The 18,169-nt window shown below is 40.9% G+C and overlaps 1 protein-coding gene across 1 annotated transcript in view; it reads left to right on the top strand.

Moving 5' to 3' along the window:
• The window catches only part of KIF13B (kinesin family member 13B), a 194,979-nt gene that overhangs the window by 124,752 nt on the left and 52,058 nt on the right, over positions 1-18,169 (top strand). The window contains exons 22-31 of the mRNA XM_025394677.1: positions 1,815-1,985; positions 3,547-3,704; positions 5,357-5,489; positions 8,989-9,135; positions 9,749-9,778; positions 12,141-12,240; positions 12,771-12,897; positions 13,623-13,678; positions 15,627-15,751; positions 17,640-17,816. Coding sequence (XP_025250462.1) covers positions 1,815-1,985; positions 3,547-3,704; positions 5,357-5,489; positions 8,989-9,135; positions 9,749-9,778; positions 12,141-12,240; positions 12,771-12,897; positions 13,623-13,678; positions 15,627-15,751; positions 17,640-17,816 — 1,224 coding nt within the window. The remainder of the gene's footprint in view (positions 1-1,814; positions 1,986-3,546; positions 3,705-5,356; positions 5,490-8,988; positions 9,136-9,748; positions 9,779-12,140; positions 12,241-12,770; positions 12,898-13,622; positions 13,679-15,626; positions 15,752-17,639; positions 17,817-18,169) is intronic.

The raw sequence follows: 18,169 nt of genomic DNA, 5'->3' as shown, positions 1-18,169 counted from the left end.
GGGGTTTCACCATGTCAGCCAGGCTGGTCTCAAACTCCTGACCTAAGTGATCCTTGGCCTCCCAAAGTGCTGGGATTATAGCCTGAAATGTTAAGGTTATGTTTGTGGTTTCTGAACTACATGAACTCTTATGTCATATATTCAGATTTATTTTCATTAAATACATTTACCGGAGGTAGATTAAATCATACAACATGCAGAAAGTGACCAAGTGAAAAATATCATTTATGATGAATGCTCAGTCATGTGAAAATTGGTTTAATCAGTTATAAAGTCAGAATTTAGCTTAACTGACTTCAGGATTTCATTTTCTTTATAGTTGGAGAAGTTTTAGAATATCGCAGTTTATCACAAAAACTCCAAATTAAAAATCAACCCAGGCCAGGCATGTCTATAATCCCAGCATTTTGGGAGGCTGAGGCAGGAGGATCACTTGAGCTTAGGAGTTCAAAACCAGTCTGGGAAACATAGTGAGACCTCATCTCTACTAAAAATAAAAAAAATGACCTGGGCATGGTGATGCACACCTGTGGTCCTAGCTCCTCGGGAGGCTGAGGCTAGAGGATCGCTTGAACCCTTAAAATTGAGGCTGCAGTTAGCCATGATTGTGCCACTCACTGCAGCCTGGGCAACACAGCAAGACCCTGTCTCAAAAAAAAAAAAAAAATCAATCTAATGCTGCCCACCAAAAGAAATATTAAGAGTATTTGGGGCCGGGCGCGGTGGCTCAAGCCTGTAATTCCAGCACTTTGGGAGGCCGAGACGGGTGGATCACGAGGTCAGGAGATCAAGACCATCCTGGTTAACACGGTAAAACCCCGTCTCTACTAAAAATACAAAAAAACTAGCTGGGCGAGGTGGCGGGCGCCTGTAGTCCCAGCTACTGGGGAGGCTGAGGCAGGAGAATGGCGTAAACCCGGGAGGCGGAGCTTGCAGTGAGCTGAGATCCGGCCACTGCACTCCAGCCTGGGCGACAGAGCAAGACTCCGTCTCAAAAAAAAGAGAGAATATTTGGCTGCTTAGAAACTGTTATAGGCGTTTCTTCTGGGGCCTTTGGGTCTGATTAGACATGTATCTCCAGTTGCACTTTGTTACAACCACGCCCTGCCCTCCTGGTCCAGAGCACGCTTCCTTTGATACACCTTCCCCGCAAATCTGCATAGGGAAGGTTTTCCATAAACGGTGCAGAAAATGGTCAACATTCACCATCTTCACTTCCCTTCCTTCTCCCCCCACATCTTTAAATTATACATTTCTGGTGCTTTTAAGTTCTCCCAAACAATGTTGTAGTATCGTGTAAAATCTTCAGCTGAGAACCTTGTTCCTTTTTATACTTCAAAATATCAAATCCATGTTTTGCTCTTTCCTTAATATTTGTTGTTTCTTGGCACATACATTGATTTTGTTCTTCATTCGCTGTGCCTGACAATCTTGTTCTGTTCTATGGCATATCTGTGGTTGGCCAAGTTCATATCATTGAAGAGTGCTGATGTTTGAGATCTTTCTTCATCTGAATTGATGATGATGATTCTTGTATTCTGAGAAACTAACATTTAAATGTTCTTAGACTTTACAACGTCCACCTCTGTAGTCAAGGTCCTTGTAACCCTGCGTCCACCCTCTCACTAAACATAATAATTGCTACCGCTATTTCCCAGATGCAGAAGTCCAGTCTCAGGGTGGTTGGGATTTGGCCAACATAAACATAAGCACCTAAATTAGTGACAGACCTGGGACTGGAACCCGCAACTCTGACTCCGAGTGCTTGTTGGAACCCTTGGGTTTCAAAACACACAGCCTTCTTTTTCCTTCAGGTTAAAATCCTCCAAGCTACTGGGTTGCCACAGCATCTGTCCCACTTTGTGTTCTGCAAATACAGCTTCTGGGATCAACAGGAGCCGGTGATTGTCGCTCCTGAAGTGGACACCTCCTCATCTTCCGTCAGCAAAGAGCCGCACTGCATGGTTGTCTTTGATCATTGCAATGTGAGTTTGTTTTCCAGAGTAGGTCAGCATTTAGATTACTTATGTAAAAACAAAACAGAAAATGACCCTTGTTTCTTTGAATAATTGTACCAGTATATGTGTTGTAGAAGTTTCTGTAGAGTGTGGGGATTGAGTAAAAAGCGTCAATGCATCTATACTCCTCCACAACCCAAAGGTAGCTTTTGCGTGAGAAACAAATACATGTGTATGTATATATGCATATTCTTCTCCAAAGAAAATCTATGTCCTATATTAGATTATTGGAGAAATTATCTAAAACAGTTAAGAAACATATTTTAGAGAAAGTGAACATAGGTAACAGAAGAACTAACTTTATTGAGCACTGAATGCTCTGTGAAGCTCTTTGTTATTCCTTCATTTGGATCCTCACCGCAGTTGTCTTTGTTGATAGTGCATTTTTTTGTGTTTGTTTGTTTTGTTTTCTGTCACCCGGGCTGGAGTGTAGTGGCATGATCTTGGCTCACTCCTACCCCTGCCTCCCGGGTTCAAGCGATTCTCCTGCCTCAGTCTCCCAAGTGGCTGGGATTACAGGCGCCCACCACGCTGGCTAATTTTTTTGTATTTTTAGTAGAGATAGGGTTTCACCATGTTGGCCAAGCTGGTTTCGAACTCCCGACCTCAAGTGATCTGCCCACCTCAGCTTCCAAAAGTGATGGGATTACAGGCATGAGCCACCACACCTGGCCGATAGTGTGTGTGTGTGTGTGGTTTGTTTTTTTTTTTTCTTTTTCTTTCCTTCCCAGCTGAAAACACGAACAAATCAGAGAGGTCATTTTGCCCAAAGTAGTTCTTCACTGGTTTGTCTGTGGCTGGTGACCAGCAGAATGTGGACTATTGGGTCCCCCAGTCTTTCTTGCTCCTGCACCACACTTGATCCATTTCATCTCTTTCAAGAGAGAGTCCTCTTTCTAATCCATTTGAAACCAAAATACTTTAGTGCATTAAAGATAGATAGAGAGGTGGAGACAACAACAGAGATAGGAGGTTCTGTGATTTCTTTAATAAACTGTTTTAGAGCTAAATCCTAATTGCCATATGTTATCTTATAAAGATGGATAGGCTGGGAGAATTTTTACAAATTAGGTCTTTTTTTGGTGCTAATGATTTTTATTTTGTTTCTTTCCTAATAGAGATAGTTAATTTTCTAAAAAGTGGGAAGAAATGTTTTTGCAACACACTACCTTATTGCATATAACTTTTATATCAACACATTATAGATCAGTGTTGTAATACTTTATACAATTATGCTTTTAAAAATAGCTCCCAAAGTATTGCTAACAAAATAGAATACAATGCTGGTCTTACATACTAGACTTTTGATCTGAAAAGTTTTTAAAAATTCAGACTTATAGTTATGTTTAAAGTCAACCTTTTGCCATCCGAGCATTCATTATGGGTTTTAGATGATAGTTCTGTATAACTAAAACGTTCCGTTTTCTATTTTTTTCCCTGATATAATTAAGTATGTGATGTCTGGTATAAACAATCGTAAGATTACCAGAAAGAGTTTGCTCTTCTGTAATTAGCTATTGTGTTTCAGGAGTTTTCTGTTAACATCACTGAAGACTTTATCGAGCATCTTTCCGAAGGAGCATTGGCAATCGAAGTATATGGACATAAGATAAATGATCCCCGGAAAAACCCTGCCCTGTGGGATTTGGGAATCATCCAAGCAAAGACACGTAGTCTTCGGGACAGGTGAATATTAGATGTTCATCTGATTCCATTTTTATATATATGTAATTTTTTTTTTTTTTTTTTTTGAGACAGTCTCATTCACTCTGTCACCCAGGCTGGAGTGCAGTGGCACGATCTTGGCTCACTGCAGCCTCTGCCTCCTGGGAGTAAGCAATTCTCTTGCTTAAGCCTCCCGAGTAGCTGGGATTATAGGCATGCACACCACACCTGGCTAATTTTTGTATTTTTAGTAGACACGGGGTTTCACCATGTTGGCCAGGCTGGTCTTGAACTCCTGACCTCAAGTGATCCGCCCACCTCAGCCTCCCAAAGTGCTGGGATTACAGGTGTGAGCCACCATGCCTGGCCAGATTCCATTTAGAATTTTTAAAAATTGCTGGAAATTAGTACTGCCATTTATAAAGGTTACTATTTCCTGAGCATGACCAGTGTTCCCTGGAGGGATGGCGGTGTCTCCAGGGTATTAATGACACAATTAAACTTCCTTAGGGAAGTGAACTGCAGAGAATGAGGGAAGAAAGTTCAGTTTGTAGCTGGTTAAGAAGAAACAGTGAAATGAATTTTGGAGAATAGTGACTTACTATTATGAATTACTTCTAATTAATCAGCTGTAGAGAGGATGGATCAAGATTCACTCTAGTGTTGACATTTTGTCTTTAGCTCATAGCTCTGAGTGGCATCAGTGTTGGAAAGAGGTAGGCTTCTTTGTGGACTTAAAAGAAAGTGTTAATAGGGAATGAATGAAATTGCATATGTTTGTGCTTTTCATCTAATTAGAGATGAAAACCAGACTTTTTTGCATTTAGATAGTTTAGCAAATACTAAATTAGAAAGTGACATTTGACATTTTTTTCTTGATTCTCTTCCTGACCTGAGAAAAATACTTGGCAAATCACTGAAGCATATGGTACTACCTTTGTCTATCTATGAAAAGACAACCCCTGTATTTGCTTTTTTTTTTTTTTCCTTTTTTTTTTTTTTAATAGTTTCAAATTATTTTAGATTCGGGGGTACATGTGCAGGTTGGTTACCTGGGTATATTGTGTGATGCTGAGCTTTGGGATATGATTGATCCTGTCACTTAGGTAGTGAGCATAGTACCCAGTAGGTAGTTTTTCAACCCTTGCTCATTCCCTGCTCCCCAACCCCTGGGAGTCTCCAGTGTCTTTTGTTGCCATCTTTTTGTCCGTGAATACCCAGTGTTTAGCTCCCACTTATAAGTAAGAACATGGGGTTTTTGCTTTTCTGTTTCTGTGTTAAATTGCGTAGGGTAACAGTGTCAAGCTGTATCCAAGTTGCTGGAAGGGACGTGATTTTATTTGGTTGTATTTTTTTATGGCTGTGTACTTGCTGCTTCTGTACATCCGATTAGAATTTCCAGTTTTTGAGTAACGACTCTGAAATAGATTTGTCATTACATCTTTTTGAACAAAGTAAAGGAGCCGTTTCTAGTTCCAAAACTGTGAGTTTAACTTTGCTTTCCATTATACTTGCCAGTATGTACATGCATGGTGCTCATTGAACTGCAGATCATTCTGAATTACGCTGTTTGGAGGTCATTTTGGTTGTTAATTCTTATGTGTGTAGGACCCTAAGCTGCCTGTAATGAAATAGAAATGTATGATTTTCCAAGAACTTCACCTATTTCCTAGATGGAGTGAAGTGACCAGGAAATTGGAATTCTGGGTTCAAATCTTGGAACAGAATGAGAATGGTGAATACTGCCCTGTAGAAGTGATTTCTGCTAAGGATGTCCCAACAGGAGGAATCTTCCAGCTTCGGCAGGTAACAGAATCGTAAATGTTTATATTAGATTCTTTGGTGCCAGAAAGCTTAATATTGGCTTCTTTTTAGCAGAAATGTTGGTAATAATGAAATCTAGACTGACTGAGTCCATTTCTTACATTAAAATTTTCCTATCTCATGTGTCACAAGTATTGCTATTAAATTTTTTTTTCTTTTATTAAAGTAGAGACACAGGGTCTCGCTTTGTTGCCCAGGCTGGTTTTGAACTCCTAGGCTCAAGCGATCCTCCCGCCTTGGCCTTCCAAAGTGTTGGAATTACAAGTGTGAGTCACTGCTCTCAGTCAAGTATTGCTATTTATAATATTTTAAAAACTAGTTCTGTTAGTTTAGGTAAAAGAAAAAGGTTAAAGGAAAACTTAGAATTGATTTGTAGGACGTACGCCAAACATATCAAACAGCTTTAGAACATTTAGGAAGACAAGGAGAAGCTATGTGACATGGCAGAAAAAATCAGCATTCAGACTCTAAAATGCTTGGGCTCAATTCTGGCTCTCCAGTGTCTTAGCTGTCTATCCCTGAGCAAGTTCAATAACCTCTCGCCTTCGCCTGTTATGTAGATATGATGATAACACCACCTTCATAGGATTAATGTGAGGATTAAGAGAGATGCGTGTTTAAAGCATAGGGCCTGACATGCCAGGTGTTAAGTACACACAGTTGGGTAGATACACATGCCAGAATCCACAGAGCAGAGAAGAATATGGTAGTGGCCACGTAACCCCACGTGCATCTGCAGAGTCTGTGCTGCCAACCAACAGGGAAATTTTTAATTTAATTTGTATACAGGATTTGGAATTTTTTTTTTTTTTTGCTATACCTTAATGCATTGTTTAGGAGACTGCTATGTTCTGTGAGTTTCCATACTTTAAAACATTAGAACACTAGAATCGCTCTAGAAAATGAGCGTAGAAAGCTTTCAAAGCAAAATAGAGAAAATTGAAGGAAAGAGAACATTTGCTTAAACGTTTAAGTTCTGGAATGTTTTAAGAGGAGGAGGATGATAAACACTTGTTCTCTGACCCCAGCAAATAAATTTTAGCAAAGTGAAAGGAGATTAGTTTAAATTAAAGCATGCGTTATACACATAAAATATAATTCTTTTTTTTTTTTTTTTGAGATGAAGTCTCGCTTTGTCGCCCAGCCTGGAGTGCAGTGGCACGATGTCCGCTCACTGCAAGCTCCATCCCCCAGGTTCATGCCACTCTCCTGCCTCGGCCTCCCAAGTAACTGGGACTACAGGTGCTCGCCACCACGCCTGGCTAATTTTTTTTTGTATTTTTAGTAGAGACAGGGTTTCACTGTGTTGGCCAGGATTGTCTCCTGACCTAGTGATCTGCCCGCGTCAGCCTCCCAAAGTGCTGGGGTTACAAGCATGAGCCACCGTGCCCGGCCATAAAATAGAATTCTTAAGGGTGTGAAGAACATCTTTTTCTGGGCATCTGTTAAAAAAATATATATGTCTTCTTCGAAGCCTTAGAAAAATCATCTACTGGAAGGCAAGACTGGATAATTTTCTATGATTTAGTATAAATTGGATATTTAAGTATTTGTCAGACTTCTGACACCCTTTACTAAAAGTGTTCAAAGAAATGTTGGTTTGTCAGGAAAGGACTTTTTGAAGGATATGCTTCTTTACCTTGATGCTGAAAAAATCAAGTTCTGAAAGGATTTTTATTACATGATGGCAAAAACCGCAATTACTTTTGCACCAACTTAATGATACTAAGGACACAGAGGCCAGAAATTAGGTCCATTTGGATAAAAAGTCATGTGGAGAAAGAGCTGGAAAACAGAAGAGAAGAGGTTGCAGAAGCTTGTGGCAGCTGGTTTCGGAGGGCCTTGAATGCTAGGCTCATTTGAGTGTAGTATGTTTGAAAATTGGGTTGTATTGTTCTTGAACAGGAAGGTGGCAGAGGACAACTGATTAACTTTAACCAAGTGAAAAGTGCTGTTTTTGTAGAAATAAATGGTCAAATATCAGCAGTGACAGAAGTTCTAATAGTTTAAGTGTACTTTTAAAAGTTGTTCTGTGGAACAGTAAACCATTGCCGGATCCTTTCTCTCCTTTTCTTCCCTCTCCCTAGGAATCTTCCCTTAAAGTGCACACTTCACCCTTCACACTTAGGCACAGATTCAAAATAGATCACTTTGGAAAGTGCTTAGGCAAACTAAGCAAATAAAAGGTAGCTAATTGAAATGACAAAACTGTTTAGGCTATTAAAATATTTTCTTTAGGACTTTTCCCACAAAGTATCTGAGGCTTAGTCCTTGGTGATACTAAATCAGAAAACATCTGTATCCCATCCATTCAAATGGAGCTTGATAGGATCATTGGTTGCCTTAGCTGATTTTCCTGATCATGCAGAGCTCTTGGGAACTAAAATCTGATGGAAGAGGGCAAGAGTAATTGACTTGCAATTGAACATTTAAATTCCATTTTTCAAATGCTATTTTACATTTCTAAAATTTATAAACCAAGTTCGAAGTCAGTAATTTGGGAATACTGTGAGTTCTCTTTTAAAATATTGCTTCATTGTAAATATATACCAAGTCCCATGCAATAAACAGTCTAAACAGTCATACTTGTATTTACTGATTATTATGTTTATAATTATACAATTAATATATTTGTATTTATGACATATACTGCTATATCAGTAAATTATATTTTATATATTATATATACAAATTATATACATAATATATTTACTGATATTTACTGATACTGATTTATTTATATTTACTGATATTATATTTATATTTATATTTACTGGTGCTTTACTCTTTAGCAAGTCATATGTTTTTCTACAGTAATACTTTAACAACTGTATAGTGTTTTATTATATGTTTAACAATTTAAAGTTACCAATACTATACATTCAATTTGCGTCTAATTTTTTGTTCTTAAAAGTGCTTAAGATTTTTTGTGTATATGCATGATTATTTACTTAGCTCTCTAGAAAGTCAAATTGCTGGGTTAAAGGAACTTATATGTTTTTAAGTCAAATTGCCTTGCAGAAAACTTGCACCATTTTAAATTCCCACTTACAGTGTATGAAATTGTTTGTTTCATAAATGTAGGGCATTATTGGAAATTCCCCTTTTAAAATATATTTGCCAATTTAGGAAGTGAAAATACAGGTGTATCATGCTTTAATTTAATTTGGATGTATTTATTTATCAGTAAGTTGAACTTTTTTATTGGCCAACTGTTTGCATTTCCTTTGTTAGAATTTTTTTAATGTTACTTCTTATTGAAAGAATATGTAAACATATATTCTGTTTTTTAGCTCACTTAAAAGGGAAATGATTTTTTCTAATTAAGCATTAAAATACAAATTTAAAAACTAACAATAAGGTATGGTGATAGTGTCCAAATTGAACATTTTTCTCAACATCAGCCTGTAGGGGTCTCTCTAAACCAAATTTTTGGAAATCAAGAAACTGATTTTAAGACTCTAAATTGTCTGTGACCCAGGGGCAGTCCCGGAGAGTTCAAGTCGAAGTGAAGTCAGTGCAGGAATCTGGGACTTTACCACTGATGGAAGAATGTATATTGTCTGTTGGCATTGGATGTGTCAAAATTAGACCGCTCAGAACCCCCAGAATGCATGAGACCTTCCATGTAAGTTGCTATGCCTGTTATGTTCTTCTTGAAAGACAAAATCAGACCAGAGTGCCTTTTGGAACCTGTACGAAAACTACTTTCTGTGAACAGTTCTTTCTGTGAACCTCTTTGTTTACCTTTGCTGTCCTTTTTTGTGTCTTACATTTTCATGGAATCATTGCATCGAACTGTATTACTGGTTTTGCCCTGGTGTAGGTGGCAAGCTGAGGGTTAAAACGTCTCTGCCTCCACAGATTCCACAGTGCCTGCTAGTGATTAACTCCTCAACATCACCCCACCCCTCTGGAGAAACCCCCTACTGGCTTGTAAAGACTATTTGCCAGCAGGTGTTTGATTTCCCCTGGTGAGTGGGACTATAAACCCAGCAGGGAGAGCATTGCACTGGTTCCCGAAAAGGTCAAATGAGTGTTCTTCACTCTTCTGTGAGCGGCTCCAACTTCCTGACAACTGTAAAACCCAGAGTGAGGGAGTGGGTAGGTGGGAGATGAAATAGTATATTAATTCAGTTGAAAAATATAAATTATGAGTAAAGAGTCAGATTGCTTAGCATAGCCTGATTCTTGGATAAATCAATAATTCAGTTCTATGTAATGTATTTTTTTTCTTTTAGGAGGAAGAGGAAGACATGGACAGCTACCAGGTAATTTAGCACCTGTTAATCTCATCTCAAATAAGCATGTTTAAAGTATGTAATTACACATTCCTGGATCTGGCTATACTGTTATTTAAAGATTAAACAATTCATACTGCTTTTTTTGTTGTTTTAAAATAAAACAGAGTAGGGAACATTGAGTGTTGTTTCATAGACCGTAAAGTGTTTTAGGAGTGGGAAATCATTTGTGACTGAGATCCTTTTCCAAACCTGGAGCTCCCCAGCCAGGCCCCCAAAGATCCTTTTCTCCGGATGCTCTTTCCTGGACATTTTCTGTCCTGAGTGAGTCACCACTCGTTGCCCTTATTATAGTTGTGTCAATCTGAGCTTCAGTCAGCACTAGGTGTTTTGCATATTTTTGTTTTTTGTGACAAAGTCTCATCCTGTCGCCCAGGCTGGAGTGCAATAGTGCAATTGCAGCTCACTGCAACCTCCATCTCCCGGGTTCAAGCGATTCTCCTGCCCCAGCCTCCCGAGTAGCTGGGATTACAGGTGCATGCCACCAAGCCCAGCTAATTTTTTGTATCTTTACTAGAGACGGGGTTTCACGATGTTGACCAGGCTGGTCTCGAATTCCTGACCTTGTGATCCACCTGCCTCGGCCTCCCAAAGTGTTGGGATTATAGGCGTGAACCACTGCGCCCGGCTGTATTTTGCATTTTTTAAGCCAGATCTTTCTTCCCCACTTCCGGGGATCATACAGCATTTGGAATCTGTTTTTTTACTTTCTTTTCCTAACCTTCTAAAGATTTTGTTTCTGTCTGTGCAGTTTCATCTGTTAGTCATTGTTCAGGACTGTCAGGGCTCTTTGGAGCCTGATTATGTCATCTGTGTAGTCACTCTCTTGGTTTTACATCATTCTAATTTGATAGAAATGTCTGCTTTCCTATAAGTTGCTGATAAAAACACTGTATCAGATAGGGTTAAATACAGAGTCCTATGGCACAACAATAGAGACTTTTTTCAAGCTGACATTAATCACTGTTCTTTGGATGTGATATTTGAGTCCTCTGTGATTTCACTGAAGTAGATGTATCGCGTGTTTCTCCATCTTGTCCACAATAGTGTCATAGGCTATTTGGTTAAGTGCCCTAGTAAAGTCCAGACACACTGTATCTGCAGCATTCCACTGACCTACCCAGTCTTGTAACCTTATTAGAAAAGGAAATGAGGTAAGATTGGTATTCATGTAGGTGTTGGCTGGTAGGTTGTTATTCTGTTAATGACAACCCCTGTCCCCTTTTCCCCTACCTGTTACCCCACAAAATGCACAAAAACAAGTGAGAGAAGCATTTACATGTCTTCGAGAGCCTATGTTGATAGAAAGCAGAAGTTACAAAAGTTAAAGGATTTGTCTGATTATTCCAAGGTACATAAATTGAAAGTGGTTTTTTGTTTGTTTTGTTTTGGTTTGGTTTTTGGAGACAGAGTCTTGTTCTACCACCCAGACTGTAGTGCAGTAGAGTGATCTTGGCTCATTGCACCTCTGCCTCTCAGGTTTAAGCAATTCTCTTGCCTCAGCGTCTCAAGTAGTTGGCATTAAAGGTGCACACCACCATGCCCAGCTAATTTTTATTTATTTATTTATTTAGATGAAGTTTTACTCTTGTTGCCCAGGCTGGAGTGCAATGGCACGGTCTCGGCTCACTGCAACCTCTGCCTCCCGAGTTCAAGCGATTCTCCTGCCTCAGGCTCCCGTGTAGCTGGGATTACAGGCACCTGCCACCATGCCTGGTTAATTTTTGTATTTTTAGTAGAGATGGGGTTTCACCATCTTGGGCAGGGTGGTCTCGAACTCCTGACCTCGGGTGATCTGCCTGCCTTGGCCTCCCAAAGTGTTGGCATTACAGGTGTTAGCCACCGTGCCTGGGCAATTTTTTATATTTTGAGTAGAGACAAGGTTTTGCTGTGTTAGCCAGGCTGGTCTCACACTCCTGTCCTCAAGTGATCTACCCGCCTCAGCCTCCCAAAGTGTTGGGATTACAGGTGTGAGCCACCACGCCCAGCCATATTGGAAGATTATTGAGTCCTGTTTGTGGGTTTTATCCAGCAAAGAGAACTTTTAGAAGATTTTTGTTGCAGGTGCTTAAAGTTCTACCCCCAAGCCATTAGAAATAAAATTGGTTCTGGATACCTGAGAATGCCCTTTCTGTTCAAGAAAATAATGCTTTAAATTCTGAAAATAGCTGTTTTGAATGATGGGCGCAGTCAACTGGTGGTAGTAATAAATTATTATATACTACCTTACCTTTCCAAGGCATAGCAGAGTAAGGTTCTAAGATAGGAGCTTCAGTTTCAGATAGATTATCTTGACATTACATTGAACATGATTTTCCTTGCTTGCTTCCAGGATCGAGATTTAGAGAGACTTCGTAGAAAATGGCTAAATGCATTAACAAAACGTCAGGAGTACTTGGATCAACAATTGCAAAAGCTTGTCAGTAAACGTGGTAGGAAAAATGAATAGAATATTTTTCTCCCTTGCAAATCAGTGCATAATTAATTATTCTCCCTTTGTAGCCACATCAGTTAAGAACCAGATGAACACATCAGTAGTGGGGATGGCTGGAGCAGATGAGTGCTACTCCTTGTTTATGTCATACCGTTTATCCAGCTGTCATATCTTGGTGGAGGTCTTCCTCCCACCCCTCACAAAGAAAGAGAAAATATGGTGCACAAAGTATACATGGTCCCTCAAAGATAATGGAAAGGAAGGTGGTGACTTTTCTTACCCAGAGGGCTCGAGTCCTCTGACTCTGGACCAGTCACTCCTGTGTGGTCCCTCTGTAGGCCTCCCAGGAACTGAAGGTGGCCTCTGCAGGAGCCCACCTGACCTCCCTAGCTGTGGGTTGGTTTTTTATCACTGGGAAGCACTTGTCAGCTAATAACTGAAATATAGGCAAATCCAGTCTTTACTGGGGACAAAAAGATAAATGGCAAGTGAGGTTTCGGGATTGAATCCTCATTCTTGGTGTTCTAGATAAAACAGAGGATGATGCTGACCGCGAAGCGCAGCTTCTGGAGATGCGGCTGACCTTAACTGAGGAGAGGAACGCGGTGATGGTCCCCTCTGCTGGCAGTGGTATTCCAGGGGCCCCAGCAGAATGGTACGAACCCTGTGATGCGTCTTGTGAGGTTCTGAATGCTCACCAGACCATCTGCTTTTAGCTTGAATTTTGCGTGTGCCACGGTTAATGGAAGAGTCATAATAGCATGGGGGGAAATGTTGTTTAAATTAAAGGAACTGTTAAATTATTTTCATGAGTTGAGTAACTATGACCTAAAACTGTTTTATTAAATAATGTTGTTATTGGCCAAAGTCATTAAGATTTCTGAGAACTTAAATCAATATTTAATACCATTGCACTTAGCATTAAAAAAATAGTTAATATGTTAATTACTTGGGTCATTCCCTTAGAAGACTGCTCAGTCATAAGAAAATTGCATCTCCACGCGATTTTGGTTTTGGTGCTGGCTTAAACTGTGCTGTCAGCAAATGTTCTGTGCTACTTTATAGAAATTAAAAATAGTAAATTTAGCCAGAGGGAGCCCTTAAGTGTATCATTTTATGAGAAAGTAGGTTTAAACAAGAGAACTTCACTATAAACAGGTAGGGGTGTCTTATAAGGCTAAGTTCAAATGTCAGGGTACGAAGCAGCAGCTACAGCGGAGGCTTTGTGGCCTCTCTGATTCTGGATTAGAGTAAAATCAGGGCCAGGGTTGTTACCGCTTTGCCCTCTAACAGCCCTGAATGCCATTAAGGCTGTGTTCCTACATGCCTGCCACTGAGAAAGTAACCTGATTCGGATGCCATTTGTTCTTCATGTTTTAGGACCCCAGTGCCTGGGATGGAGACACACATTCCTGTTATATTCCTGGACTTAAACGGTAAGTTAGGAGGTGTTTTCTGAAGGCTTACCTCTGAAAATTTAGTGCCTCATAACATGTAGATTCCAACCAAGTGCATCATGAGGCAGTTCTGTCCTCCTAAGGCTAGAACCAGTTTGACGTGTGTCCAAGTCCCCTGGTTGTAGACAGACTGATTTCTATGTCATAGTCGAATATGTTTTTGACAGTAATAGGCGCACTTCACCATGCTCCTCACCTCTCATTCCTGCAGCTCACAGTGCCATGTGGATGCTCTACTCTCCCGGTATTAGGATGGTAGCAGTGTTCTTCTGCACTGAAAATATTTTCTTCTTTAAATTTTTTTTTTTTTTTGAGATGGAATCTTTGCTCTGTCACCTGGGCTGGAGTGCAGTGGTGCGATCTTGGCTCACTGCAACCTCCACCTCCCCAGTTCAAACGATTCTCCTGCCTCAGCCTCCTGAGTAGCTGGGACTACAAGTGTGTGCCACCACACCCGGCTAATTTTTTGTATTTTTAGTAGAGATGGGGTTTTACCGTGTTTGCCAGGGTGGTCTCCATCTCCTGACCTCGTGATCTGCTCGCTTCGGCCTTCCCAAAATGCTGGGATTACAGACGTGAGCCACCGCGCCCAGCCTCTTTAATTCTTAGGGAAAGACTTCTCTCTGGAAAGGACAAATAACTAGTGGTACTTATGAAGCATGTTTCCTTCTCGTGGTGTTTTCTTAGCATTATCTAATAAATTTTTCACTTTTTCTATGAGTTCTTGTGCCATTGATCCCTGTATTACCTATTTAAAACAAAACAAAAAAACCTCATTTTTTTCTGTTTCCCATTCACCCCCATGTAAAATATTTTGGGCCTGGATACATTTTACATATATTCTGCCTGTAGGAGTTCTGCCTGTAGGAGGGAAAATAGAAAATGGAAAGGTAGATTAAGGATCTAAAAATAAGTTGAAAGTCAGCAGTTAAATTCCTAAAACATCTGCAGAACTGTGTATTAACATTAACTCTCCTTAATAGATGAGTGTGGATGTCCTCCATGATTTTCTTCCACCTAGCTGACAGCGAGATGCAATCTCTGAGGCATTTAGGATCTCCTGCCACTTAGCTTATTTACATGGAAGATTTTTCTATGTATAGAGTTGGAGAATAATACCGAATAATACAGCCACTGTCTGTTTGCCTGATGGGGTGGAAGGTGTTTGTTTTTTAATGTTTGCCACAAGTCCTTATCCTGCTGTGGTGTTTTGAACTTGGCGCCTGAGGGTGATTCTGGCCTGTTCTTCTGTTAGGTTTCCTGGGTAGGTGAGGTGCTCATATTTGGGTGCAGGCAGGGATGTGCATAAAAAAGTGAAAAACAATAAGCTTAAGGAAGACGCGTTAGTCTGGGCATTCGAGGGGATGATCAGGACTTTGGTCAGCATGGTCCATGTTCTCGGTCCCCCCATGCCCACCTCCTAGAAAAGGAACTTCAGATGTCTGCCCATGAGCTCCAGGTGAAGGGGAGTGGGGAGGGCCAGGCTCAGGCCTGAGGAACCAGGGGACCATGGTGTAGCCCTTCTGTTTCCAGCCCATACAGCCAGTGGAACTTCCTGCTGAGTGTCACTGTCAGGCTCGTTTCTCACTCCTTCAGTGCACTAAATGGTAGGGAATTTGCGTTATAACCCAGTCACTGATATTGATGAGATGACCTTGGGTAACCTCTTAGGTATCTTGGTTTCATTTCTCTTCCCTATAAAATAAGGCAAAAATGTAGCAGATTGGATGAGATCATTTTTTGAGGCACTTTCTTATCTAAGATCCGTGAACTTTTAAATGCTCATCTTCAGTGTCATGTAAGATTTCAGAGCAAAAAGTAAATGAAATTTGAAGCAGAAGAATTTTAATAATCACATTGAGATTTAGCTGGTAGGGGTTATCCTTGAAAATGATCTCAGTATTTAATGGAAATTCTTTGCTTTTAGCTGATGATTTCAGCTCTCAGGATAATCTTGATGACCCAGAAGCTGGTGGATGGGATGCGACCTTGACTGGGGAAGAAGAAGAGGAGTTCTTTGAACTGCAGATTGTGAAACAGCATGATGGGGAGGTAAGGAAAGCGTAACTTGGGACAATCAGATGAAAAGTGGTTTACTTAACCTTTCCTCGAGCTTTTTGAAACAATTAATAAGGCAATCATGCCAGTGCTTTACATTTCTCAAAATACATAAAGGAAAACCTTTCATCATGACTTGCAGAAGAATGGAGCTTGAGCATCATATTATATCCATTCACCTTTTCCTTCCTTTCCTGGTAACTTGTACTGAGCTTTTGTGAGCAATTCAGGTCAGCAGCGGTCGGGAGCTTGAGGCTCTCTCTGTTCCTCAACCAGTGAGAGATGGAAGCACGGGTTGTGGAAGGGCATGGAGGTAAAATGGCACCAGGTTTGGGATTTGCTTTGAGGTTTTTTTGTTTTTTTTTTTTTTGTTTTGAGATGGAGTCTCGCTCTGTCACCCAGGCTGGAGTGCAGTGGCAGGATCTTGGCTCACTGCAGCCTCTACCTCCCAGGTTCAAGTGATTCTCCTGCCTCAGCCTCCCAAGTAGCTGGGACTATAAGTGTGTGCCACCATGCCTTGCTAAAATATATATATATATATATATATATATATATATTTTTTTTTTTTTTTTTAGTAGAGATGGAGTTTCATCATGTTGGCCAAGCTGGTCTTCAACTCCTGACCTGAAGTGATCGTCTGTCTTGGCCTCCCAAAGTGCTGGGATTACAGGTGTGAGCCACTGCGCCTGGCTGGGATTTGCTTTGAAATCCTTTTGTCAGGACTTTTTTTTTTTTTTTTTTTTTTAATTGAGATGGAGTCTCACTCTGTTGCCCAGGCTGGAGTGCAATGGCACGATCTCAGCTCATTGCAATCTTCACCTCCCAGGTTCAAGTGATCCTCTTGCCTCAACCTCCGAAGTAGCTGTGAGTACAGGTGCACGTCATCAAGCCTGGCTAATTTTTGTATTTTTAGTAGAGATGGGTTTTCTCCATGTTGGTCAGGCTGGTCTCGAACTCCTGACCTCAAGTAATCTACTTGCCTCAGCCTCCCAAAGTGCTGGGATGACAGACATGAGCCACCGCACCCAGCCAGGATTTATTAAAAAGGAAAAGAATAGGTGAAGGCAATGTGGTGACATCTTGATTTTAATGGTTGAATCTGAGCGATGGGTATCTCACAGGAGTTTATTTTCTAATTTTGAGTATGTTTGAAAAATTCTGAAATAATCAGGAAGGAAAGCTGTATGTGATGCTTTGAGGACACATCATTACTTAGTAGTGTCCCTAAGAAGCAAAACTTGAGTCTTAACAGTGAGGAGTCAGTCCGACACACACAGCGGCTGTGCATTCTGTGAACAGTGGGCCAGCACGCTTCCAGTTCAGCAGGGACAAGGAAGGGCTGAGGAGCTATTGCAGATTAGAGTAGGCTAGAGGAACATGACTAAGGCAGTGTGTGGTTCCGGGATGGGAAAATTGAAAAATTTCAATATGGATTCTATATTAAATAATAATGTATTGCTGTTAAATTTCTTAGATATGATATGCAACTTACTTGAAAGTGGTTCAGCAAAAGTGATAATGTGTGTGTGTGAGTTTTGAGAAAGAGAAGCAAAAGTGGCCAAATGGTAGCAGTTGGTGCATCATGATGAAAAGGTTACAGATCACTCGACTGAATTTTTGCAACTTTTCTTGACATTTGAGCATTTTTAAATACAAACTTTAAAAGTAAGCCAACTGGGATCATCATGCCCTCTACTTTTCAGGCTAAGGTGATTGTGGCCACACTGTCACACTCCATTGTCTTTTCAGGGCAGCTGTCATAGTAGAACTTCGCTGGTGACTGGTATATGCCCTTTCAGCCTGAGCCAAGGTGGTTTCCTTGAAAGAGTTTTCGTGTTTCTGGAGAAGAGAGAAACCTATTTCCTCTCTGTCTTCTCTGCAGGCGAAGGCAGAAGCCTCCTGGGACTCCGCGGTGCACGGCTGCCCTCAGCTCAGCAAAGGCACGCCCGCGGACGAGCGGTTGTTTCTGATCGTGCGCGTGACAGTCCAGCTCAGCCACCCGGCTGACATGCAACTGGTGTTACGCAAGAGAATCTGTGTCAATGTTCACGGCCGGCAGGTTAGTCTTCCGTGGAAGAAACGACTGTAACCACAGTTGCGACCCGAGGGTAGGGCCGGGCAGTGCTTGCTCTAACCTTCTGTCCAAACAGGCTCCCGGGAGCACTGACCTATTCTTTTCCAGGTGACTGCTGCTGTCCTGTACCCATGCTTGCTTCAAGCCCCAGATGTGTCACTTGCTCCTGGACAGTATTCTTACACTGAATCTTTCTTAGGGCAGATTCACAAATCATGGTTATTCTTTTGGGTACCACACAGCCCTGTCAAGGGCAAGGTCAGTGGTTTGGTTGTTGCCTTTTTATCTGGGCCCTGTCAAATGAGGAGTTTCCCTCTTACTCTGCTGTTTCCAGGCTT

This window comes from Theropithecus gelada, chromosome 8, assembly GCF_003255815.1.
Source record: "Theropithecus gelada isolate Dixy chromosome 8, Tgel_1.0, whole genome shotgun sequence".
Classification (NCBI taxonomy): domain Eukaryota; kingdom Metazoa; phylum Chordata; class Mammalia; order Primates; family Cercopithecidae; genus Theropithecus; species Theropithecus gelada.
Note: the sequence above shows the minus strand (reverse complement) of the source record. Positions and strands in the feature narration are given on the sequence as shown.